General features: G+C 40.8%; 1 protein-coding gene across 1 annotated transcript; it reads left to right on the top strand.

Annotated features, from left to right (window-relative positions):
- Positions 1 to 14,164: 14,164 nt before the first annotated feature.
- Positions 14,165 to 21,500, top strand: LOC139458604 (integumentary mucin A.1-like). The gene is made up of 5 exons (XM_071240030.1): positions 14,165 to 14,234; positions 15,845 to 15,967; positions 19,192 to 19,363; positions 20,392 to 20,568; positions 21,216 to 21,500. The coding sequence occupies exons 1-5, from the start codon at positions 14,165 to 14,167 to the stop codon at positions 21,397 to 21,399; spliced, it is 726 nt and encodes a 241-aa protein (XP_071096131.1). The 3' UTR covers positions 21,400 to 21,500.
- Positions 21,501 to 27,010: the final 5,510 nt, after the last annotated feature.

Raw genomic sequence — 27,010 nt, 5'->3', positions numbered from 1 at the left:
TTGCGGCGTAAAACAACATACAGTTTAGCGTTAGGCGCACGTGGTATACGTACGTGGCTATACTGGGTTCTATGCTTCAGTAACACCGCATCTCTGTTCAGCAGAAATATGGCCGCGTTGGGGTCCACGTCTGGGTTCTTCTCAAGGCGGAGAACCATGGACTGGTTTGATGACGTCACTTCCACGTAGAGGGTGTTTGGGAGGTAGCAGTTTACTTTATCGGGGGCAAGGTCTTGACTGAAGTCTGTATGTTCGATAAAAGAAAACGATGTGAATAAATCATTTATCAGAATTTCTAAACACAGTATTTTTGCTTTAAAGGGGAGTAAGCTCCAGTTTTCAGACTCTTCGCATATCGTCATGTATAAAACATTGTCTTAGTTTAAACCTACAGTAAACTACGGTTATAACGAACTCAATGGGACCACTTATTTTAGTTCGTTATAACCGTAGTTCGTTATAAGCATATATACAACATAACTACAGCAAATAGTCGGGACAAAAAAGCAAGTTCGTTATATCCGTCAGTTCGTTATAAGCGTGTTCGTTATAAACGTAGTTTACTGTATTGTATTCATATGTATTGGACTGGGCACAATGTATCACTTGTTAACTCCAATAGATGAACAAAATATGCTTATTTACAATAAAAACATTAATTAACAACAAAGAAAGAAGAGAAACACCATTTTTCACACGCAGACCTTTTTCATTTCTCAAAGATGTTTTCATTGACATATCATGTGCTGTATCGAGTTATTCTCTTGCGTTGACATTTTATATCATTGAAATTAAATGAGTGCGAAGTCAATATTAACATAACATGTATCTTTAGCAATTAGCAATTAGCAATAAGTGTGCATCAATTCGTTTCTGGCTAATTTTCAAAAGTCACGTTGGCAGTCTGAATACAAGTAGAATTTAGAATCTGGATAGTAATTATCCGCCAGATTGACTAAACAGGACAAATAGGACGTTGCACGTAAACAATGTAGTGTTTAAAACGACTGGAATCAAATATCATGTGATTCGATCCAGCCATAGACGAAGCAAGCGATGCTCCAAATATATGCAAGAAAAGTATAAGCATTACTTACCTGGAAATGCGTGCGATAGTAAAATAACAGTTAACCCCAAAATACAATTCATTGTCGCTGTCATCATGGCGTATCAAATCAACACAACAGCGAGGGGGTTCCAAATACAGATTGTCAATGCTCTCTGAGCCCGGTACGGTTACCGTTATAAATGTACCGTTATCATTTTAATGTTCTCCTTGTGCTTGTGGTAATAATGCACCCACCCCTATTTCTGTAATAAATGATATAACCGCATCCTTTCATATCTTTAAGTACGTGTTGCCCCTTTCGACGAGAGGACAGATTAAGTGTTGTCATAACATTTATATAGCATCTATGCCGTGTGAATATGGAAGCGTGAGAGAGTCAGAAATATTCCAGCTCTGAAATCGTAGCTTTGTGCTGCTCCGCAATTATCATGAGGCACCTACAGCTTGCACTCAACATTGTACCCCAACAGCGCTTGTGCAAAATCAGCATCGGTGGCACGTAAATCGTTACGAAGGAGCGAATAGTAGCTATGTATTAGTGACCACTAGATGTCGGAGGTGACGTGAGGTGAAATGGGGTTCAACGTTGCGTTCAAGATTATTGCACTTATATAGCGACGTGCAGGCACGTGTGTGTGTGTGTGTGTGTGTGTGTGTGTGTGTGTGTGTGGCTGCTTTTACTGGATCGGGCTAATGCCGATTTTATAGTGCTAACCTCTGGAATACAGTTTATATGAATTCCGCAGTTTATACATGTATGCATGCGTTCCCTGACGGTATAGGTGAGGTTGAGGTGAAATGCGTTTTACCGTTGCGCCCAAGATCATTGCCCTTATATAGCGACGTGCATGTACGTGTGTGGGTGTCTGCTTGTACTAGTCCGGACTGATGCCGATTTTATAGTGCTAGCCCCCTGAGATACAGTTTATATGAATTCCGCAGTTTCTACATGCGGGTCGACTCCGAGCCGACCAGTTCTTGTTTTAGCCCTTTAATGCCGAGCGCCAGACAGGGTAACAACAAGTACCATCTTTTAACGTCTTTTGGTATGACGCGACCGGGGATCGAACCTTGGATCTTCCCCTCTCCGGGCGGACGTTCTACCACTAGACAATGGAGGCGGTCCGTTAGATGTCTGATAGTAAACAAGGAGCAGTACACACATCTTAGATTGCAGATAGCACTGCTCTTGCTACGTGGATTGGCTGTATCCTATTCTTCATAGGGATCTATGTTAAACCAGTGTAGCAAGTACAACTTAAAGCTTATTCCGAACGAAATTTCACTACTCTTTGCCATATCAACTGGATATAAGTATACATACGTTCGAAAATGTTTTTTACTCCATGGTTTGGGGGAGGACTCGGTTATGGCAAGTTGGCAGTCTTAGTCCAATGACGTTCAAACACTCCGTGCCTTGTCTGATCCTCGTCTGTTAACTTTATAGTAAATATCACTCAAACAATTAATGATTCCATAATTACACAGAGACAATATGTTAGCTTCACACACAACACTAGTCACAATGTCACACTGTAACAGTACATCTTTCACTTGTGTTTATTATCACGGCTGTCGCTTCATTGGCATCCTCATAGAGGCCAGGTGTTGTATCCTAAATGGGAGAAACAATATGTCAAAAAACTTTTTATATATGAGAGGTAGTTTTTGTAGTCTAGAGGATAGAGCGTCTGCCCGGATAGAGGAAAGTCTGTGGTTCGATCCTCTGGCTGCGTCAAATCAAAGGACGTTAATATATGGTACTTGTTGTTACCTTGTCTGGACTTCGGCATTAAGGGGATAAAAGAAACACACGTATATCAAGGGGTTAAACATGATATCTCATGATATGTAGCATGATATCTCAGTTGAAGAGCACTATAAAACCGGCAATATTACCTCTAAATGTAGGACACTTTATCTGTAAATGTAGGAAACATAAACTCTGTATGTAGGACACATTACCTCTCAATGTAGGACATGGATGGACATGTTGGATGTATTACCTCCCCCTCTCTCTCTCTCTCTCTCTCTCTCTCTCTCTCTCTCTCTCTCTCTCTCTCTCTCTCTCTCACATACATACACACACACAGACGGCGGTCTGTAAATAGGCGAGTCTGGACCAGACAATCCAGTGATTAATATCATGAGCATCGATCAAGGCAATTGGGATCGATGACATGCATCAACCAAGTCAGCGAGCCTGACCACCCGATCCCGTTAGTCTCCTCTTACGACAACCATAATCGCCTTTTACGGCAAGCATTGGTTGCTGAAGACCTATTCTTTATAGCTACCCCGGGTCTTCGCGGGTCTCATAGAAATTAGAAAAAAAATGAGAAAAATAATGAAAAAGTCCACGTTTCAATGCTTTTAGAGATTAATGAAAACAGATCTGATTGTGTCAACAGTTTGGTGTCAATGGACAAATGTTTTTGGCGCTTCAGTCACTTTATCACAATGTAAAATGTTGTGCGCGAGTAAAGGATATGTTTACATCCTGGTTCCATGGTAACTGTGGCTTGAAACAAGAATGTTTGTAATCCCCTATGTCGATTAATTCTTTCAGCAAGTAGTTGATGCCTGATGGATGTTTTGAATGATACCAAACATTCGGTTTTGAGGGTATTGTTATTGGTGTCGTTGCTTATGCTGATAATATTTACCTGCAGAATCGGAATCGAAAGATGATGTTTCGCAAACACCTAATACCATCATTATTTGAAAGTGATTCAAAAACACACGCTTGTGGTCTTAACCATACACTGGACTCAGTATCCGAAATGTTGGACTTCCTCATAGATAACGTCTATGCGAAATTTAGGGATCGGACATTTAGGCAAGAAGTAGGCTTCACCATTGGCACCGATTGTGCTCCATCCCTCGCTGGTTTGTTTCTTTGAGCATAGGTGTCAGAATTTCTGCTCAGGTTGGCAAAATCAAAACACGCGTATCGGGCCATGAAGTTTAACTTTAGCTTCAGGTATGCCAGCGATCTTATATCGTTCAGTATTCCATTCCACTGATTTACCCACTTGAACTATAAATAAAAGAGCCAGTAAAACCGCCCCACCTGTTTCATATTTATATTTATGCTTAAAGATTCAGAGTGATAAAACACTCTGCACAAGGCTGTATGACAAGAGGGATGATGTCAACATTCCGGTAGTCTACTTTCCTGTATATCGAGCAATATTTCTGCAGCTCCAGCCTTTGGTGTCTGACTTTCACATCTTTTGAGGTACGATCGAGAATTGTGTTTCTCCGAAGGTTCAAAGGGCGTCCTACGGCTCGTGCTCAGAACTTGTTTGATCTTTTGGTATAACGCGGCTGGGGATCGAACCCCGGACCCTACACTCTCCGGGCGGACGCTCTACCATTAGACCACGGAGGCGGTCGAGAGAGTGAGTGAGTGAGTGAGTGAGTTGAGTTTCATCCAATTACATTGTGGCAGGAAAACCTGAAATTATGTATGTTGTTGACATTGAAACATATCTTAATAAAAGTGACCAGTGATACCGCCTCCTCTGTTGATCTGTGGATAAATATTCTGAATGACAACAAACTACCCACAAGACTGTATGACAACAGGGATGACTTCAGCTTTCCAATAGTCAACTTTCCCTTTATGTCGAGCAATATTCCAGCAGCTCCAGCCTTAGCTGTCTACATTTCACAACTTTTAAAGTACGAGGAGGATGTGCTTTCGAAGGAGATTTAAGAGAGAATTGCATGATTCTTGTTCAAAACTTGTTTGATCATGGTTACAACATTCACGGCCTCAGTAAAGCTTTCCTAAAACGTTGATGGAAGACATGTGAAGGACATTTCCAAATTTAACTCATCTATTTTGACTTGTGCCAAATGTTCCCATGTATATTTTCAGGTTAACAATTTACTTGCCTTTGCATGTATTTGTGATGATTGCCATCGGTGAAACAGGTTATGCTCATCTCCTCGCGAACACCTGGTATCATCACTATTAGATAAACACAAACTTCTTACATAGTCGGAATTTTATGAATATGGAAAATGTTACGTCGCTAAAGTTTTCTGTATGTTAGGGGGGCACGGGTGTCCCAGTCGTCTAAGGCGCGCAGAGTGCAGGGTTGCGTCTCTTGGGCACGCCAGAAACCTATGATTGTGGGTTCGAATCCCGGTTCGCCCCGATTATGTTTCTAGATTTGTCAGCGCCATACCCGTGTTCGTGGGTTTCACCGAAGTGGTAAACGTCTGAGACCTGCATCACTTCGGGCTTTCCTCCCACGTATGTTCAGAATGCTGTTGTAAGCTGGCAGGAAGACCGTGCTTCCAAACAGGAATCGAATCGCCCTCTTGTCCCTCTCACATAGGTACAGTCGGCCTTTTACAACCCGCCCAACCAGAAACGTCGAGAACGATCAAACCTGTCCTGTTGATGTACACACCAAGGGCAGACAACTCTCGTTCGCGCACAAGACAATTCTTCAAATTTCCACTCAGTGCTGAATGCTGTTCACATCAGGCCACGATTGCACTTGGTATTTTTTACTCATAGTTCATTCATTTGCTGCCTTGGACAATTACTACAAACTTTACAGAAATTTACAGATTCTACCGCCGCTAAAATTACTTACACACAACAACTGGTGTGAAACTAACGATAGTGTTATTCATGTTGATAGGTCATATAATAATGGGAGTAGTAGGACATATATTTCTACGGCAATGTCACGTACAGATAACCAGAGATCACGAACTCTGTAAACACACAAAGGAATCTAATATTTCTGCTTGACTTTCGTTGTCCTATTTTTGAATCTTTATGGCTAAAGGGTGCTTGTTTCTCGCTATTACTCCTTCTTTTTATCCCCACACAATTTATAGTCACAGCCTAAATTTGAACGCATTTCTTCCGAGTAGGTTCTCAGTATCCCATGTTTATCCAGTAAGCGTCTTAGGGTGGTCGGATGGTTACAGTTTGTGACTTGGTTGATTGTGTTATATCAAAGTAAGCGACTTAGGTTGGTCGGATGGTTACAGTGTGTGACTTGTTTGATTGTGTAATATCGAAGTAAACGACTTAGAGTTGTTGGATGGTTACAGTGTGTGGCTAGATTGATTGTGTTGTATCGAAGTAAGTGACTGAGTGTGGTCGGATGGTAACAGTGTGTGACTTGGTTGATTGTGTTGTATCGAAGTAAGTGACTTAGTGTGGTCGGATGGTAACAGTGTGTGACTTGGTTGATTGTGTTTATCGAAGTAAGTGACTTAGTGTGGTCGGATGGTAACAGTGTGTGACTTGGTTGATTGTGTTGTATCGAAGTAAGTGACTTAGTGTGGTCGGATGGTAACAGTGTGTAACTTGGTTGATTGTGTTGTATCGAAGTAAGTGACTTAGTGTGGTCGGATGGTAACAGTGTGTGACTTGGTTGATTGTGTTTATCGAAGTAAGTGACTTAGTGTGGTCGGATGGTAACAGTGTGTGACTTGGTTGATTGTGTTGTATCGAAGTAAGCGACTTAGGGTGGTCGGATGGTTACAGTGTGTGACTTGGTTGTTTATGATTTATCGAAGTAATATATAAGTACTATATATACCTCAATATGCCAGAATATTCTTTTTATCAAATGAATATTAGCAGGCGGTACAGGATAATTAGTTTTCATGTCAAATCAAAGCAACGGATGATTTCTGAACTTATTGAATGTACATAAATCGAACTGTACCACCTTGGAACGTGCCCCTAATGTCCACATGACATGCATGTCCGTTCTTTCATATTTATATGAGACCAGGGTACAACATATTATCTTGAGAAAGAAATACATGACACTGAATGACCTACATACACTTGAAGACATGTCCGTGGTATGTGGAGGCATAAAGGTGGTGCTTGTTTTGCTGGGTTTGGGACTTTCAACAGGTATGTGTTCTCGATACCATCTATATCTATTTATTTTCATTTCTTTCAATTGTTGACAGGCATTGGGAGAAGTCTGATAGCACCACACCAGGACGAGTACCATGACAGTTAATCAAAATTCTAGGGGTGTCGCGATTCACATTTGTCTCGCTGCATCACGAACTTACACCTGACCTCAGGATACAAAACACCCACCCACTTATCAATTCATACATTGGTTTTCGAAAAGAATGTTTAATTCTAAAAATAGGCACCATGCAACAGGGTACATTAGAAAAAGTCCGTGATAAAAATTGCGATTATTTAGGAGATAAACCTACTGTGTTTTGAAATTTGATGCAGTCCCACTGTAGAGTAGATACCTAATATTGAGACCCAGCGTGTAATAGAGGAAATATAGAATCTATATCGCCCTATGGATTCTGTTGCGTCAGATAATCGAGACTGATTATTCTCTGGCGTTGACGTTTTCTATTTTCTATTTCTTAATGTACAGAAAGTAAAGCCATACGTTGTGGACCTTGTAGAGGTGTCCCGATACACCCGCTTCATGGTACATACATGTATTGAGGAACACTGAGACTTCAAATTGCGATACAGAAACTGCGCCATTTTTTCGCTATATTCTTCATGTTCCACACGGCCCGACTGCCAAGAGGTCGCTGATATTGTTGTAGAAATTCTCTCACTGCTAGCAGTGCTTATCAGATTTGACCTAATTACCAATGTGTGTCACATCGCTATTTACATCCGTCGATAATCTACCCGTCTGTTTATATTATATTATATTTTTATTACTGCACCGGGTGATGCATTTCATGTTACAAATTCTTATATTTGTTCACTGTTAGGATAGGCGTAGTAAGTATTCTACGAATGACGAATGCTTGATTCTCAATGGTTAAAAAGAGGTTTCCTTTTTGCTACGGAAACCCCTTTCAAATATATTAAGCCTTTTTTACACAAAAAAAACGTGTGTTTAATCAACCATTTCAACGATTAGACACTGGGGTCCGAGTGGTCTAACATACTTAAACCATGTCCAACATTTATGGCACCTAAAATGATTTTAAAAAACATAGTTTTGTTAAAGGTATTTTCAAAGATATTCAGGAACTCAAGTCAAAGTCAAAATTAGTTTATTTGTGTGTAGGCCTTTGGCCCATATACAAGAAAATGCAGTGCCAATAATACAATGTGAAGCACATTACATATATTTTACGACTTCTTGTCTTTGTTTATACGCATAATATACATAATACTGCAGACGTATTAATAACTCATCCTGAGTTGTACACAATAATTTTTTGAATTTGTATATTGTTGGAAACTTCCAATACAATTCTGTCAAATAAACTTTACGCAGCTCAGTATAATGTTTACAGATCAATACGTTCTGTCGTAAAGGTAAAACGTTACATCTTAATTTAATAAAAACACTGCGTACATGTTTACTATTGTCAATACTCAAATTTCTTTCAGGTTCAAACAGTGTTTTATATTCTTTATACATCATATATTGGGTACTATTGTTGAGTGTTGATTCATCTACAAGACACGTTGTAAGCACCCCAATGAAAGCTATATTGTCCCCAACAGACTAGTTTAACCATACAAATCCTAAACCATGCGAAAATAAAATGTTACGAACAGATGCTACCCAAGTCGAAATACATCAACATGTTGTATACTTTTCTTGGGATACGCCCTTCATGCATTCGGGTTAATTCTAACCAATACCAATACTCTATGCTCAACTGTGACAACACTGTGTGAGTGAAACGTGTTCCCCGAGTGGTGTTTAGGTAACAATTCAGTTAGTTTGACCACGGCCATAGACAAAGGAGCCAGGGTTTAAAAGGGGGTTATGGTCGACTTGCTTGGTGGGGATTCTCGATTAGTTTTTAGCCGCTGTTGGGCTTCACACATTGCACAATGTGGGGAATCGAGTCCGGGGTGATGAAGTGGTCAGTTAGAGAGCTCTAATGATGTAACTGAGGTGGACAATCGCCTTATGTAAAGAAGCAATGGCATTCCGAAGACTACAAGACGTGCCGCCAGACCCGTGAAGATTCCGGGGTAGAATAGGTCTTCAGCAACCCATGCTTGCCGTAAAAGGTGACTAGGCTTGTTGTAAAAGGCGACTAATGGAATCGGGTGGTCAGGCTCGCTGACTTGGTTGATGCATATGTCATCGATCCCAATTGCCTTGATCGATGCTCATGATATTAATCACTGGATTGTCTGGTCCAGACTCGATTATTTACAGACCGCCGTCATATAGCTGGAATACTGCTGAGTGCGGCGTTAAACAACAAACCAACCAACCAACCAACGTGCCACCAAGTGGCTGTGACAGCACAGGTAGCCTGTGTAAGGTTGTATGTCCGGGAGGTAATTTGTCAGCGCCATGAAACCAGGAATCATAGCAAATTTGTAAATAACTTGACGGATTAGTTGTACTTATCTGGTATTTGGATGTTAACTTGTGTTCACAAAATAGTGTCTAATATATTCCCCAGATCTGCCTTACGGAATACAGATCTTGCTTCAAATGAATGAATTTTAGTACCAAAAGCTTAAACATTCAGTAAAGCATTACCTGGAATTGTTTTGAAGCCAAATTTGATTGAAATGATTGCAGTGAACAAATGATACTGATATTATGGACAAACTTTTGACATTTTTTGAAGATTTGTAATTTTGGCGGCCATCTTGGATCATTTTCGCCACCAGTGGGCGCTGCATATCAGATTTGAATTATATGCATTATAATTAATTTTGCATGAATTACTAAAATTGACAAAATAATTATGATAAAATGAATATAGATTGACATCATAAGAGATTTTAACCATTTTGGCGTCAATCTTGGGTTTTCTACCACCAGGTGGCGTCGCACAACTAAAATGCTCCCGTCCTATTCTAAAATACTGTCCTGGCTTCTAAAATATGGTGCAACATTGTAGTATTGTGGTAAGACATAATTTAAAGTATATAATTACACGGCCCTCTAATATTCTGTGAAATCGGCTTGCACCGGATGCATAAAAGGTGTTATCCGTGAATCAATAGAGTAAATATTGTCCACACAGCGTCAGCACTATTGCAATGGTGACACCAAGACTGGGCTCTACACATATTACCTATATAGGGGAAATTCAACCTTCAACCATCAGCGATGTCGTATTTCACTGGTCTGTGGCAGATACATTGTTTGATACATCATGAATGATTCAAACTGCTTTCATTAATCTGTGTACATTGACCATGACGGACCTTATATGACCTATAATTGTGTCTGTCAGGCACTACCGAGGATACGGACGCCTGTCAAGACCACGACCCTATCTGCAACATCACGGTGGGCATCTGCAGCAACCCAATCGGAGCCACGTTGTGTGCAAAGACATGTCATGCCTGCCCAACAGGTTGGTGCATCGCTTTTAACATTAATTCTTGCGAAACAGATTCGTATGTTTCCTGTCCTGCGACAGCCTACATCGCCTTTGTGCGTGTATATGAAACGTCAGCGCCACAGAAACTCGTCTCAGTTATCCAAGAAAGCAGATTGTTATTGGCGTAAAGGGCGCAAGAGTGGTGAGAATTATATGAATGGATCACTTAAAATCAGTGATGACACCAGGTGTTCGCAAAAAAGATGTCCTGCCCACCACCACTCACACAATTTGACATTCTACCTTTGTATGTATGAGGTACGACGTCTCTATGTATGAAGCATTACACTTGTATGTATGAGGTACGACGTCTCTATGTATGAAGCATTACCTTTGTATGTATAATACACGACGTCTCTATGTATGAAGCACTACCTTTGTATGTAGGACACATGACGTCTATATGTATGAAACATCCCCTTTGTATGTAGGACACATGACGTCTATATGTATGAAACATTCCCTTTGTATGTATAATACATGACATCTATATGTATGAAACATTCCCTTTGTATGTAGGACACATGACGTCTATATGTATGAAACATTCCCTTTGTATGTAGGACACATGACATCTATATGTATGAAACATTCCCTTTGTATGTATGACACATGACATCTATATGTATGAAACATTCCCTTTGTATGTATAATACACGACGTCTATATGTATGAAACATTCCCTTTGTATGTAGGACACATGACGTCTCTATGTATGAAACATTCCCTTTGTATGTATGACACACGACGTCTCTATGTATGAAACATTCCCTTTGTATATATGACACATGACGTCTATATGTATGAAACATTCCCTTTGTATGTAGGACATACGACGTCTACATGTATGAAACATACTCTTTGTATGTAGGACACATGACGTCTCTATGTATGAAACATTCCCTTTGTATGTATAACACACGACGTCTATATGTATGAAACGTTCCGTTTGTATGTAGGACACACGACGTCTATATGTATGAAACATTCCCTTTGTATGTAGGACACATCACGTCTATATGTATGAAACATTCCCTTTGTATGTATAACACACGACGTCTATATGTATGAAACGTTCCCTTTGTATGTAGGACACATCACGTCTATATGTATGAAACATTCCCTTTGTATGTATGACACATGACGTCTATATGTATGAAACGTTCCGTTTGTATGTAGGTACACGACATGTATGAAGCATTCCCTTTGTATGTATGACACATGATGTCGATATGTATGAAACATTACCTTTGTATGTAGGACACATGATGTCTATATGTATGAAGCATTCTCTTTGTATGTATAACACACGACGTCTATATGTATGAAACGTTCCCTTTGTATGTAGGACACACGACGTCTCTATGTATGAATCATTACCTTTGTATGTATAACACACGACGTATCTATGTATGAAGCTTTACCTTTGTATGTAGGACACACGACGTCTCTATGTATGAAGCTTTACCTTTGTATGTATAACACACGACGTATCTATGTATGAAGCTTTACCTTTGTATGTAGGACACACGACGTCTCTATGTATGAAGCTTTACCTTTGTATGTATAACACACGACGTATCTATGTATGAAACATTCCCTTTGTATGTAGGACACATGACGTCTATATGTATGAAGCTTTACCTTTGTATGTATAACACACGACGTCTCTATGTATGAAGCTTTACCTTTGTATGTAGGACACACGACGTCTCTATGTATGAAGCTTTACCTTTGTATGTATAACACACGACGTCTCTATGTATGAAGCATTACCTTTGTATGTTTAACACACGACGTCTCCATGTATGAAACGTTCCCTTTGTATGTAGGACACACGCCGTCTATATGTATGAATCATTACCTTTGTATGTATGACACACGACGTCTCTATGTATGAATCATTACCTTTGTATGTAGGACACACGACGTCTCTATGTATGAAGCTTTACCTTTGTATGTATAACACACGACGTCTCTATGTATGAAGCATTACCTTTGTATGTAGGATACACGACGTCAATATGTATGAAGTATTACCTTTGTATGTAGGACACACGACGTCTCTATGTATGAAGCTTTACCTTTGTATGTTTAACACACGACGTCTCCATGTATGAAGCTTTACCTTTGTATGTTTAACACACGACGTCTCTACGTATGAAGCATTACCTTTGTATGTATAATACACGACGTCTATATGTATGATGTATGACCTATATCTGCGTCTGTCAGGTACTACCAAGCCAGTTGACCCGTGCCAAGACCACGACCCTGTCTGCAGCACCATGGTGGGCATCTGCAGCAACCCAATCGGAGCCACGTTGTGTGCAAAGACATGTCATGCCTGCCCAACAGGTTGGTGTATTGCTGATTAATTCTTGTAAACAGTTTCGTATGTTTATTGTCACGTTAGTCTATATGACCTTTTACCTTTATATACATATTACCCCTATATGAAGGACACTTTACCTCTATATGTAAAACATATTACTTCTATATGTAGGACATATAACCTTTTTTAATGAAGGGCATGTTACCTCTAAATGTAGGACATATTACCTCTTTATGAATGACATATTACCTCTAAATGTAGGACATATAACCTATTTATGAAGGAAATATTACCTGTAAATGTAGGACATATTACATGCTAAATGTTGGACATATTACCTCTAGATGTAGGACATATAAGCTATTAATGTTGGACATATTACCTCTAAATGTAAGACATATTACCTATTTATGATGGACATATTACCTCTTAATGTAGGACATATTACCTATTTAATGATGGACATATAACCTATTTATGAAGGACATAATACCTCTAAATGTAGGACATATAACCTATTTATGAAGGACATATTACCTCTAAATGTAGGACATATTATTTTTTAATGAAGGACATATATATTACCTCTACATGTAGGACATATAACCTATTTATGAAGGACATATTACCTCTAAATGTAGCACATATAACCTATTTATGAAAGACATATTACCTCTAAATGTAGGACATATAACCTATTTATGAAAGACATATTACCTCTAAATGTAGGACATATAACCTCTAAATTCAGGACATATTACCCAATTATGAAGGACATATTACCTCTAAATGTTGGACATATTATCTCTATATGAAGGACACTTTACCTCTAAATTGACATATTACCTCTAAATGTAGGACATATAACCTATTTATAAAGGACATATTACCTCTAAATGTAGGCCATATTACCTATTTATGAAGGACTTATTACCCCTAAAATGTAGGACATTTTACCTATATATGAAGGACATATTACCTCTAAATGTAGCACATATAACCTATTTATGAAGGACATATTACCTCTAAATGAAGGACATATTACCTCTAAATGTAGTACACATTACCTCTAGATGTGGGATACTTAACCTCTATATGAAGGACAATTTACCTCTATACGAAGCACATGTTACATCTATATGTAGGACATATTACCCCTATATGAATCACATATAACCTCTATATGTAGGACACATTACCTCTCAATGTAGGACATGTTGCATCTATATGATGCACATATTACATCTATATGTTGGATATATTACATCTATATGTTGGATATATTACCTCTCTCATACACACACATATTGCCTCTGTTTGCATGTCATGTTCAAACAGTGTCAGCAGTTACCAAGCCGGTTGTCACCTGCAAAGACCACGATCCAGTTTGTAGCACCATGGCGGATATCTGCAGCAACCCAATCGGACCGGCACTATGTGCGAAGACGTGTCATTCCTGTCAACCAGGTTGGTTCATCTTTCGTAACAGACAATGGTGCAGTCAGTTTGGGTTTACTCCGATTTTAGCAATATTTCAGCAATATCACGAAGGTGGACACCGGGAGTTGTCTTGTTTTGGATTACAAAGGTTACTAAAGATCCGTACCAAGAGGTGAGGTGAAATGGGGTGGAACGTTGCGATTATTGCAGTTATATAGCGACATGTATGTGTTCGTGCGTGCGTGTGGGTGTGGGTGTGGGTGTATGTATGGCTGTGTGTGTGCGTGCGTGCGTGCGTGCGTCTGTGCGTGCGTGTGTGTGCTTGAACTCGTCCGGACCAAAGCTGACTTTATAGTGCTAGCCAGCTGAGGTATCATGTCGCGGTTTATCATGAATATCCCAGTATACTGACATCGAGCCGACCAGTCTTTGTTTTAGCCCCTTAATTCTGAGTGCAAGGCAGGGTAACAACAAGTACAATCGTTACACGTCTTTTGGTATGACGCGGCCTGGATCAAACGTCCCGCCCTCCGGGCAGACGCTCTACCACTTTAACACGGAGGAGGTCCCCGTACAAAGAGAGATACATTTCAGTCTCGAGGAAATTCCGTCTCAAAGATTATCCATCATCCTTAATACAATTAAGGAAGGGGTTTTTCGATATTCAACAAAAGTATTTGGATCAAATGGAAGTAATGCCATGTGGATTCTTAAAATTATAAAAGACTTGCTTGATTTTTGCAAACTCAGAAAAGAACCAAGTTGAATTATGTCAAACCTTAAGGAAGAATTTCATTCCTTGATCATTGAGTATTTGTCAGAAAACTTGATGACCATACGAACACTCAACTTTCCCTTCAGGTCAAACAGTCTTCCAGCAGCTCCAGCTTTTGCTGCCACAATTTCACAACTTTTAAGTTGCAATCGAAAATGTACCATGATCTCAAAGAGCGTCTTGAACTCTTGCTCAGAAGTTGTTTGACCAAAAACCCTCCACAAGATAGTATAACAAGGGGGATGGCATTAACTTTCGAACAGTCAACATTCCCTTTTATGTCAAGCAATATTCAAGCAGCTCACAACTTTTGAGGTACAAACAAGCATGCCTTTTTCTTCGAATATTTCAGAGTCAAACGTTTCTTGCCCAAGAGTTGTGTGATCAGGGTTACAATATTCATGGCCTCAGTCAGGCTTTCGAAGTTTTTAGAGTTTTGTGGTCGACATGTGGAGGACATTTCCAAATATCATTGACAAAAACAATGTCTGATGCAATTCCCTATTTTGACAAGAACCATATGTTCCCGTGTTATTTTCAGTTGAACAATGGACTTGTCTTTGCTATTGTTTGTGACGGTGCCACCGGTGAGACAGGATACGCTCACCTTGTTGTGAACATCTGGTATCATCACTATTTGATAGTGATTCATAAACACATGCTTATGATAGTCGGAATCCTACAATGAACTCTGCGTTCAGGGGAAATACGATTGCGTGAATGTTTTCTTTTGCTTTTATTTGCTTATACAGACATAAAGAGCCACATACTCAAACTGTTTATATCTGTGCATTCTATATGATACAAACCTTATGTCATTTATCATGACTGACCTTAAATGACCTATGCCTTTGTCTGTCAGCTACTACCGTGGCGGTGGACACCTGTAAAGACCACGACAGCATCTGCAGCACCATGGTGGGCATCTGCAACAACCCAATCGGACCCACGTTGTGTGCAAAGACATGTCATGCCTGCCCAACAGGTTGGTGCATTTCTTGGAACATTAATTCTTGCGTATATTTCCTGTCATGTTACAGCCCACATGACCTTTGTATGTGTATGTAAAAACTTCAACGCCAGAGAATAACCAGAAAAGGCAAAATCGTGGCAAAACATCTATGAGTGGATCACTGAAAATCAGTGTCAGCAAGAAGAGTGAGTATGTCCTGCTCAACCTGTAGCACCCACATCTCAGACAATTTGACATTCGACCTGTTTATCTGTGACATACGATATCCATATGTATGACATGTTCTCTGTGTGTACGGATGTCATATTATGTCTTAACCTGTGCATGTTTGACACAATGTCATATAAGACATACAAACTAATGTACGACATACGATTCTACGCAGAGGTCACGTTCATATGTACGACGTTTTACTCTATATGCATCCACCAGCGCTTAGAAATAACTGATAAACAATACAAACCGACAAAACCAATTTCCATAATCATAAGAAATCATACAATTCTGACTATATCATAAGAATATGTATATGAATCATTATCAGTTGGCGCCAGTCATAAACACGTGCAAAGGCAAGTTAATTGTTTACCTGAACAAGTTATTTGTTCACGGGAACATTTGGCACAAGTTAATATATAAAATTGAATGGGACATCATTTATTGTAACTGATGCGTCAAATAGGAATGTCTTCTACATGTCTTCCATAAAACTCTTTGAAAGTGTTATTGAGGGCTTGAATGTCATCATCCTGATGAAACAACGTTTGAGCAAGAGTCGTATGACGCTCTTTGACGTTTTCTCTCAAGTTCGTCGTGTGGGATAGTGATGTGTAGAAATGATATTGGTTCTTTTCTGTTATTACGAAATATTCAAGCAAATTCTTTGAGATTTTGATAATCCACGGTGTATTAATTCCATTTGTTTCAAATACTTTCTGTGAATATTTGATTTGGATTATGATTAGTCTCTGAGACACTTTCTGGACCTGGAAATATATCTCTTTGTATGAAATTTGTTTGGAGCTCTAGATCCAGTACCAAAGAGTTATGTACATGCCTTCAGATTTTGAGTCAAGTCTAAAGTTGATAGTGCTGATGCATGGTTTGGGCATATTTCTACCTCAACATAAAAGGCGGCACTATTTGATTTGTCACTTATACCTAGTTCTTTGATCAAACAATATTTACATTAATGCTTACATATAATGGTTGTATTCGTTATGAAGGGTAACTAGAGTTTGGATGACAGCTGACTGGTACAGGATGGGTTTATCCAATTCAGTGTCCTCTTTTCCAGTTTGTGCATTCTACACATACATCACTAACGGACCTAGCCCACACGGAAAGATATTCATCACGGTTTTCTTCTCTTTGGGGCCATTTTGGTATGTGCTGAGACAGCATTCATAATGATCTTAAAGTTGTGATCCCAATTAGTAGGTGGCTGCTCATGATATGTTGGTCATATTGGAATAACTGACAAAGGTTGTTATTTTCAACAATAGTCAGGTCACCTATGATTATATAACAAACATGTTGATAACAGTATGATGAACTTTGACAGCCACATGTAGTGGAATATACACTATGAGCTGCGGAGTCCATGTCCTGTGAATATAAATTGTTAATGCAAGAGAATAGCCCGTTCATGTAATTGAACAACTTAGATTAAATTGTGTTCATATAAGAAACTGAAACTGTTGGTGGTTCCTGGAATTGACATTTAGGAAAATGGGGTTTTTTCTGTGAGAATGTTACTAAATTAAAGGCATCATATTGCCTTGTTTGCAAATTTCCATTTCAACATGTAGCATTTTTCTGATTTAGTTTACTCTGTTTCCGGTTTTGTCCAAACGTTTCAAAGCAATACCAAGAACTGTATGCACGAGTCGATACTGTGGGTCCATACCGTTCTTAGACCCTTGCATCAGCAAACGTCGTTTGATTTCTTTCAACGATATAGATTCGAGTCTTGTTCTTGCCTTGTGCAAACACAATGGTTCCTGAAGTAGAGGCAGAAAATCTTCCAAATGAATGTTATCATATTGCCTCCTTCCTTTGATATTGTGGAAATACTTATGATATTGTGGAAATGCTTATGATATTGTGGAAATGCTTATGATATTGTGGAAATGCTTATGACATTGTCTGAATCGTACAGCAGACTCTGCTCTTCTTATGATTATGAAAAAGGCTTTGTTACTCTTTTTTTCACACACTCTGCCCTCGACTCCTTCAACACCGGACCACTCCACCGACCAACAAAGAATAGTGAGTTAATCCTGACTGATCGTCAACTGATCGTCAACTTACCAAATGTCAATCTGTTCAGATAACTGATATTCACATGACCTACTGAGACGATTCTTTTCACAGCCCATGTATCGCTGCCCCCCTGCACTGATTTCCTAAAAGAAGATGCATGTGACACTCTCCCAGACATCTGCAGTGACATTCTCGCCAGCGCCACGTGTCCCAGCTATTGTGGCCTTTGTCAGAAAGGTCAGGCTAAAGAAACTTCAATATAAAGTTGAACCTCATTAAAACAGTGCGTATTTGCAGGTGTGCTTGAAACCTATTCCGTACAGTCGGGGCTCGTGTCAACTATAACATAATTATGAATTGAATATTAATGTTATCGTGATTATTACTATTACTTCTTACCATTAGTGGGGCCGTCGGGTAGCTTAGTGGTAAAAGCGTTCGCTCGTCACGCAAGACCCGGGTTCGATCCCGACATGGGTACAATGTGTAAAGCGGATTTATGGTGCCCCCCGCCGTGATATTGCTGGAATATTGCTAAAAACGACGTAAAACCATACTCACTCACTCACTCACTCTTACCATTAGTATCATGTATTTTCAGTTGATCTGACGGCCATTTTGTATGATAGGTTAAATAATGCATGATATAGCAGTTGGTTTATTTATGCAGTATCTACAAGACCATTAACCATATGTGTTTTGGACATCAATAACTTCTACAGCCGTTGTAATTGTCTGTGAGACTGTCCATGCTTCTACTTTATTTTCAGCACCTGGATCGCCACAAACTACTACTGTTCCCACCAAAACTCCCATCAGACCATCTTCCACGACCACCACAACCCCTACAACACCATCAACAACTACCACCACATCATCCACAGCACCACCTACCACTACCACAACCACTTCAAAACCATCAACCACTACCACCACAGCGCCATTTACCACCACCATCACAGTCCCCACAGCAACACCTTCCACTACCACTACAACCCCTACAACACAACCTAACACTACAACCCCTACACCATCTGCCACTACCATCACAACTCCTACGACGCCATCTGCCGCTACCACAACCCCCACAGCGCCATCTATCACTACTATCACAACCCCTCCAGCGCCATCTACCACTTCCATCACAACCCCTCCAGCGCCATCTGCCACTACCATAACAACCCCTCCAGCGCCATCTGCCACTACCATCACAACCCCCACAGCGCCATCTACCTCTACCATCACAACCCCTCCAGCGCCATCTGCCACTACCATCACAACCCCTCCAGCGCCATCTACCTCTACCATCACAACCCCCACAACGTCATCTGCCACTACCATCACAACCCCTCCAGCGCCATCCATCACAACCCCTCCAGCGCCATCTACCTCTACCATCACAACCCCCACAGCGCCATCTGCCACTACCATCACAGCCCCCAAGGCGCCATCTACCTCTACCATCACAACCCCCACAACGCCATCTGCCACTACCATCACAACCCCCCCAGTGCCATCTGCCAGTACCATCACAGCCCCCAAGGCGCCATCTACCTCTACCATCACAACCCCCACAACGCCATCTGCCACTACCATCACAACCCCCCAGCGCCATCTGCCAGTACCATCACAACCCCTCCAGCGCCATCTGCCACTACCATCACAACCCCTCCAGCGCCATCTGCCACTACCATCACAGCCCCCACAGCGCCATCTGCCACTACCATCACAACCCCTCCAGCGCCATCTGCCAGTACCATCACAACCCCTCCAGCGCCATCTGCCACTACCATCACAACCCCTCCAGCGCCATCTGCCACTACCATCACAACCCCTCCAGCGCCATCTGCCACTACCATCACAGCCCCCACAGCGCCATCTACAACCGCCTTTGCATCTCCCTCTCCCGCAACTATTGATACTGCATCTGGAAGTACAAGGACCACGACACCTGAAACATCAGCAACTATTCCTTCTACTCCACCTACACATGTCGCCGTCAGCACAACATCTACAACTACCTCAACTGCCACTACAACTACATACCAAGCTCCATCTACTGACACCGGCACCACTACCACCAATCCAAGGGGTTCCTCAAAAGGTCTCAGGACTTCACATGCAGTTCACTCCTCTGCAAGTGTTCCTACTGGAATCCCCACTAGCAAGTCCTCCACAGGGAAAGCGATAGAGCGATTATGTTTTCAGTGTGGGAATGCAGACACGGCAACCTACTGCACAATTTCGGAAACTATCATGCCAAACTCCTACCCTTGTACACAAGATAAGGGTTTCTGTATGACCGACGTTTATCAACACACTGATACTACCACGAAGTTCATCAGAAGGTGAGAAAATAAATTTATATTCTGATGTGATTTAGGATGGAACTAAACAATCTGCAGCAATTTGTATAACGAAACTGACACAGTATATATTTTTTTCCATTTTTAAAGGAACCGTGTGTGTTGTGTCAACTGACGATGCCATTAGTTTGGGTATTACTTATGTTAAGCCCTATTTACCGTGAAACCATAAATCCACACGGTGTCGGTATTTGTTTTGGCAGTTAAGGTGTCAAAATCGATAAAAATACCTTTGTATATACACTGATCGAAATATATAAGTAAACATCTACCACGTCGGATCCAGATTCTCATATATCAACAGCCGCCCGCATGAAACTCTAATATTGGAAACTGAGTGGTTGAACAATTTTAAAAGTGAGGTGAAATTGTCACAGTATACTGACCCCGAGCCGACTAGTCCTTCTTTTAGCCCCTTAATGCCGAGCGCCAGACAGGGTTACAACAAGTACCATCTTTTAGCGTCTTTTGGTATGACGCGGCCGGGGATCGAACCCCGGACCTTCCGCTCTCCGGGCGGACGCTCTACCACAAGACCACGGAAGCGGAGAACAATTTTAAAGACAACAACAACAACAACCAAAAAACATTTGCAAATACGCTTTAGTGACTCGGTTTGTTCTATGTAGGTGTGTCAACGAAACTACGTGCAATAGACAATGGTACGAACAGACCTCTGGCAACAGCGAGTGTGTGGACGTCGACCCCACTACAGTGTCCTCAGCCATCACCTGCAGTTACTGCTGCACCACCGACAACTGCAACAGCCTCGTCGTACCAGACAGACACACCCTGTACAAACCAAAACCTTGATGTTTATGTATGAGAAATTATCTCTTGCCATTAAAAATGTGCCCCGGGTAACCTACATTCCTTGTCTTCAAACAACAGTATCCCTGACAGACAAACCCTATACAACCCAAAACGTTCAAGTCGATGCACCAGGGAAGTTATCCTTTGCCAATAAAGATGTGTCAGGATTTATTGTTATTATTATTTTTTTTACAGATTAAGATAAATGAAAAATGCAGCAAAGAGGGTTTGGGTGATCCAGGCACAGTCAGGCTGGTTAGGCTCATCATCAGCTCAGAGCCTTTGCCCCCTCCACACGCAGCCCAGACAGCGAATGGGACTTCTCCCAGGAAGCACTGCCTAGTCGAACCCACAGAACTTTTCGGAGAATGTGAAGACTCCCCAACACTGCAGCCTTCTGCATCACCCAGATTGTCAGAAGGGTTGTATTCCTGGTAGCAAACCCGGGTATTCTCCCAAAGTCAGTCAACAGATTGGGATGTACCAAACCTAAGGCACCGAGAACAATGGGGAGTCGGACAACCTTGGTACTTGGGATGGGTCCGCCTATTTGCCATGTTTTTCCTCAATCTAGTCAATCACATTAGTGTCAAAGGGGACAGAAAATTCAATGATATAAATGATTTCATTGGATTTATCAAAAAGGACAAGATCAGGTTTGTTGGCCTGGATGCGTCTGAGGCTGTTAAAGGGCCTATTCCAAAAAAAATGTATTTATCATTTTCCATGACGCCCTCTACATATTCCGAGTCGTACCATGGGTGGACCTCTGTGTCAATACCACCAGCATGGCGAAGGCGGTAATAAAATGATCGAGCTACACCATCATGTCGTTTAAGATACTGTGTTTCTGCCAAAGCTGGGCATCCACTGACAATGTGTTGGACAGTCTAATTAAATGCATTACCTAATCTACATTTCATATTTTCATTTTGATGCAAAACACATATTGGCGGTTTCGAGTGAGAAGTGATTGGTCCTGAGCAGCAAACATGGACCTCTGTGTCAAAACCACAAGCATGGCGAAGACGGTAATAAAATGATCGAGCTACACCATCATTTCGTTAAAGATACTTTGTTTGTGCCAAAGCTGGGCATCCACTGACAATGCGTTGGACAGCCTAATTAAATTCATTACCTAATTTAAATTTCATATTTACATTTTGATGCAAAATCACACATTGACTGTTTCGAGTGGGAAGTGATTGGTCCTGAGCAGCAAACAGAAAGCCTTCTGTTTCACTTTTCAGACCAGACGACTTCAGCCAAGCGAAGGACTCTGCAGGATTGCTGATCTTCTCAACACACTGCACATAAACTCGATGCAGTGGTTGTTCAGATAGACGCTCCTCTGGGCCGACTTGATATGGCACTTCGCTTGGTTGACACTCATTTCTGTACCGTCCAGCAGTACAGAACCATCAACAAAGTCAACACCGACATTGAGATTATGTCCCACATCCTTGGCTCGTTTTAGAAAAACTGTGGAATGCCTTGTTTTCAGCATGAGTCTTGACATGCTTCGCAAGGGGATCATAAGACAAATAAATGTGTGCAAAAGTGCACAAAACAATTCCATCCTGAAGAGCCCCAACGTTAATCAAACCACGACCTCCCATAATGATTGGTAAATATAAGCGATTGAGGGAAGAGCGAGGGTGGTGGGATCTATTGTCTGACATTGTGAATACCAGAATAATTTGCACTGTGGCGGATAAAGAGAATCTATATCAAGACGAGTTGATAAAAGTTACAAATATTTCAGGATACTTCTATTCATATCAACGAATAATGATATATTTGAGTTTCGAAGACACAAGGGTGACATTATATATATCTTCTGTTACGCGTCGATTACCAAATTGAAACAATATGTTAATCCAAAAATCTGTACGCAAAAAGAAGCTAGTATGAAGCCAACAAACAAACAACAAGTGGTATACAATCAACAAACAAATGTATTCCCAAAATTCACAATCAATGCAAATTACTGCACAGCAATTACAATGGCAGTAAACAATAGAGTGGTAGAACAATATTCAATGACAATAAATAATATGATGACACTGGACAGTATCAAATACAAAGATACAGTCGTGATAGCAAAAGTCAGTGATAATAGTAAATATTCACCAAGTGATCAAGCTTCTCAGATGAGCTAGGCAGGGAATCAGGGATGATGAGCGATCCTCACATGAAAGCTGGTTCCAAAGCTATGGAATTCGTGAGAGCTTTATCAACACTCTATTGTCCTCTTATATACAACCTACCCAGCCCTCTGCAGTCCATCGGTACCAGAACATTAAAGAGATTTCCATAACATACTATCACCGTCCGCGGTATATCGAACCGTAAGTAAACACACCACACTGGCATCTAAATATAGTAACTTCCTGACGATAGATCGTTGCTTTTGGGGTGTTTATATTTTTATAATTTTCTAAATCAACTGCAGGATTAAGAATAAGGTTCCAGTCACCCACAATAACAAATAAGTCATTTTCGAAGTTGTTCACAGTATCAAATAGATTTTTTATAGAAATCAGAGTCATCACTTTTAGGTCCATAGAGATTAGTTGATGTTAGTCTTGTACCTTCTAGAGTTATATCACCTATTATCAGGGATCAATTTCGCTATATCCAAGCTGCACCAGTGCAAGTAAAATATTGCTAGTTCAGGTAACTTTTATTGTCAGGTTGCACCCAGTACAGGTAACATAGTCAACCACAAGTGCATGGCAGCAGTTTTATTGGTATTACTTTCCCGTACATAGTGTCTACTCCTACCGCGTTAATCAGGTTGAACTCAAGTACCACCCATAAATCAGTTACGTAAACCACACTGTTTCATGGAAGGTCAGAGAGGTCACAGTGTCGTACGTCACCGGTAAAAGATATGGTAATTAGTTTGTGCACACAATCTTGTGACGTTTCATACAAGGTCATAGGTCACTGTGCAATACGACACTCGTAATGGTGGACAAGTTGAATTTACCGGCAGTTTTCTCACTGCGTTCATGTGGAAAAGAAATTAAATTTATGAATGAATATGTCAGTTCAATAGCAACCATCCATCACAACATTCTTCCAGACATCCAGTTACGTGAGCACTTAGTGCAATTGGCCATGAGTATTCCTCTCGGTCTGCTGATACGAAACGTCTGCTGTCAGTGGCAGCGATAGGATTGTTGATAGCCCTTCAGTGTAACTGCCAATACAAATGCGTCTAAATGTAACAAAAGTCTTCTAGTAGTATCAGTAATGATATCAAGATTGGTTGGTTTGTTGTTTAACGCCGCACTCAGCTATATTCCAGCTATATGACGGCGGTCTGTAAATAATCGAGTCTGGACCAGACAATCCAGTGATTAATAACATGAGCATCGATCCACGCACTTGGGATCGATGACATGCATCGACCCGATCCCGGTAGTCGCCTCTTACGACAAGCAGAGTCGCCTTTTAATGATATCAAGAGGACAGTGAAAATTATTCTTTTAGAAAAGGAAAGACGGTAGGAATAGGCTTCATTATGAAGAAACAGAAAGCTTAATGTTCTGTCGTATTTGTCAAACTTTTGAAAAAAGTGGAAAGCTGAATTCGTTTAGAACTGGCCGTTTAGACTCCAGGAAAGTTCATGAAAATCGTGAAATACAGAATGCAGTGAACTTTGTGTATCAAAACAAATTCTTCAGAATTACCACTCGTACAGTCACTCATAGGGTTACGATCACAATACACAGTCACCTTGAAACTTCTGTTTTAGGTTGTTTACTGGATGGCACGATGTGAGAAGCCATATGCAGATTTCCCCAAAATTCTGGAGCTATTGTCAGTGTTGGGAATTGACACAGGTCCCAGTTATGCCAGAGATAAGAAAGCCCGGGAGTTTGGTGTGAACTTTAAAGAAGCACTAATGAATGACATTATCACAGAGTTGAAATCAGCTGAGTTTTTCTCCCTACTATGTGATGGCACAACAGACTGCAGTACAACTGAACGGGAGATAATGTACATAAGTTGCGTGCATAATGGATCACCAAATAGTCTAAAGTGGTCTGAAAAAAATACCCATATCAGGTGAGGTGAGGTGAAATTGGGTTTAATGTCTCTTCAAGATTATTGCCTTTATATAGCGACGTGCATGCGCGCGTGCGTGCGTGCGTGCGTGTGTGTGTGTGTGTGTGTGTGTGTCTGCTACTAGTCCGGACTGATGCCGATTTATAGTGCTAGCTCACTGAGATACCATGCCGCAGTTTAACATGAATACCCAACTCAGACACAGTATACTGACTGCGAGACGACCAGTCCTTTAATGCCGAGCGCCAGGCAGGGTAACAACAAATACCATCTCTTAAATTCTTGTGGTTTGACGCGGCCAGGAATCGAACCGACAGCAGCAGCCGCACCTACATGCACGCACGCACGTGCGCGCGTAGCTATTTTAGTGCAATAATGTTGAACGCGACGTTAACCCCATTTCACCTCACCTCTGTAGTAAATAAAATTAATATATTTCCCAAATGGGGACGGAGTTGCTGGGTAGAGGTTTTTAACAGTCGCTTAATGCCGATTGACTGTTATAGAATTAATTAATGTCTTCACTCACATCACAATAAATGGATTCAGTGAGTGGTTTTACTTAGCTGTGGGATTCGTTGGTGAGAAATGCTTCTTATTCTTTCAGTAAGGTGTAGGTCCAGGACGTTGACCTGGCTTCTTATCGGCACCAATATTTCAGCTGTTCTGAACCAAGTTTTTAACCAAGCTGTAAACAATGGTTGGGGGGACTTTACAAATTTAACTCGCGTGGTCGGGCAAATCCTAGTGTCAGCATCCAGATGCCATCGTATAAGAAATGAGTGAGTGAGGGGGTTTGACGTCGCTTTGAATTGTATTAGAGTAATGTCATGACATGTCAGCATGATGTGGGAGGAAAGCCCGAAGTGATGCAGGTCTCAGACGTTTACCACTTTGGTGAACTCACGAGCACGGGTGCGGTGCTGACAAATCTAGAAACATAATCGGGGCGAACAGGGATTCAAAACCAGGATCATAGGTTCCTGGCGTGCCCAAAGGACGCAACTCTGTACGGCGAACTCTAATGACATTAGGTGTTCGCGAAACAGATAAGTTTGTCTTTCACTACCGGTAACACCAATGATCGAGGAAGGTCAACGTCAAGGCCGAACGTGTGGACTATTAGTTCCGGATTTTCCACTGTACTTTCATAATGGATAGTGTTATCGATGAGATAACTGATCCGAAGAAACTTGGTATCATGATCTGATAATTAAGTAACTAAGGTCACCAAGGAATACTACCTTTAAGAGTCTCCATACACTGCTGTCATGTCTACTTGATCATTACATAATTGCCTAAATGCCCATTAAGGTTAGAGAGATGTTCACTTATGTGAGTATGTTTCTGTGAATACACATGGCTGCGAATAATTTGGAATTAAAATTTAGATAATGAATGAGGAGTTTTCTAAGTTTCGTCTTGTAATCTGACGCAGTTTCTAAAGCTATCTTCGGTGAAAATACGTCTTCGATTATTTTAAGAATGACAATGCTTGTTAAAGATATTATCACCTCCGTGTTTCATCGTA

The sequence above is a fragment of the Haliotis cracherodii genome, unplaced genomic scaffold (genome assembly GCF_022045235.1).
Source record: "Haliotis cracherodii isolate W230 unplaced genomic scaffold, xgHalCrac1.p SCAF_13, whole genome shotgun sequence".
Lineage (NCBI taxonomy): Eukaryota > Metazoa > Mollusca > Gastropoda > Lepetellida > Haliotidae > Haliotis > Haliotis cracherodii.
This window is presented reverse-complemented; position numbering and strand designations above follow the sequence as displayed.

Excerpts from the sequence above, each read along its gene's own strand:
- LOC139458604 (XM_071240030.1), top strand. The coding sequence starts at position 14,165 with ATGGCGGATATCTGCAGCAACCCAATCGGACCGGCACTATGTGCGAAG. Across the intron at positions 15,968-19,191 it reads ATGTCATGCCTGCCCAACAG|CAACACCTTCCACTACCACT; the intron begins GTTGGTGCATTT and ends CAGTCCCCACAG. Across the intron at positions 20,569-21,215 it reads ACCACGAAGTTCATCAGAAG|GTGTGTCAACGAAACTACGT; the intron begins GTGAGAAAATAA and ends TGTTCTATGTAG.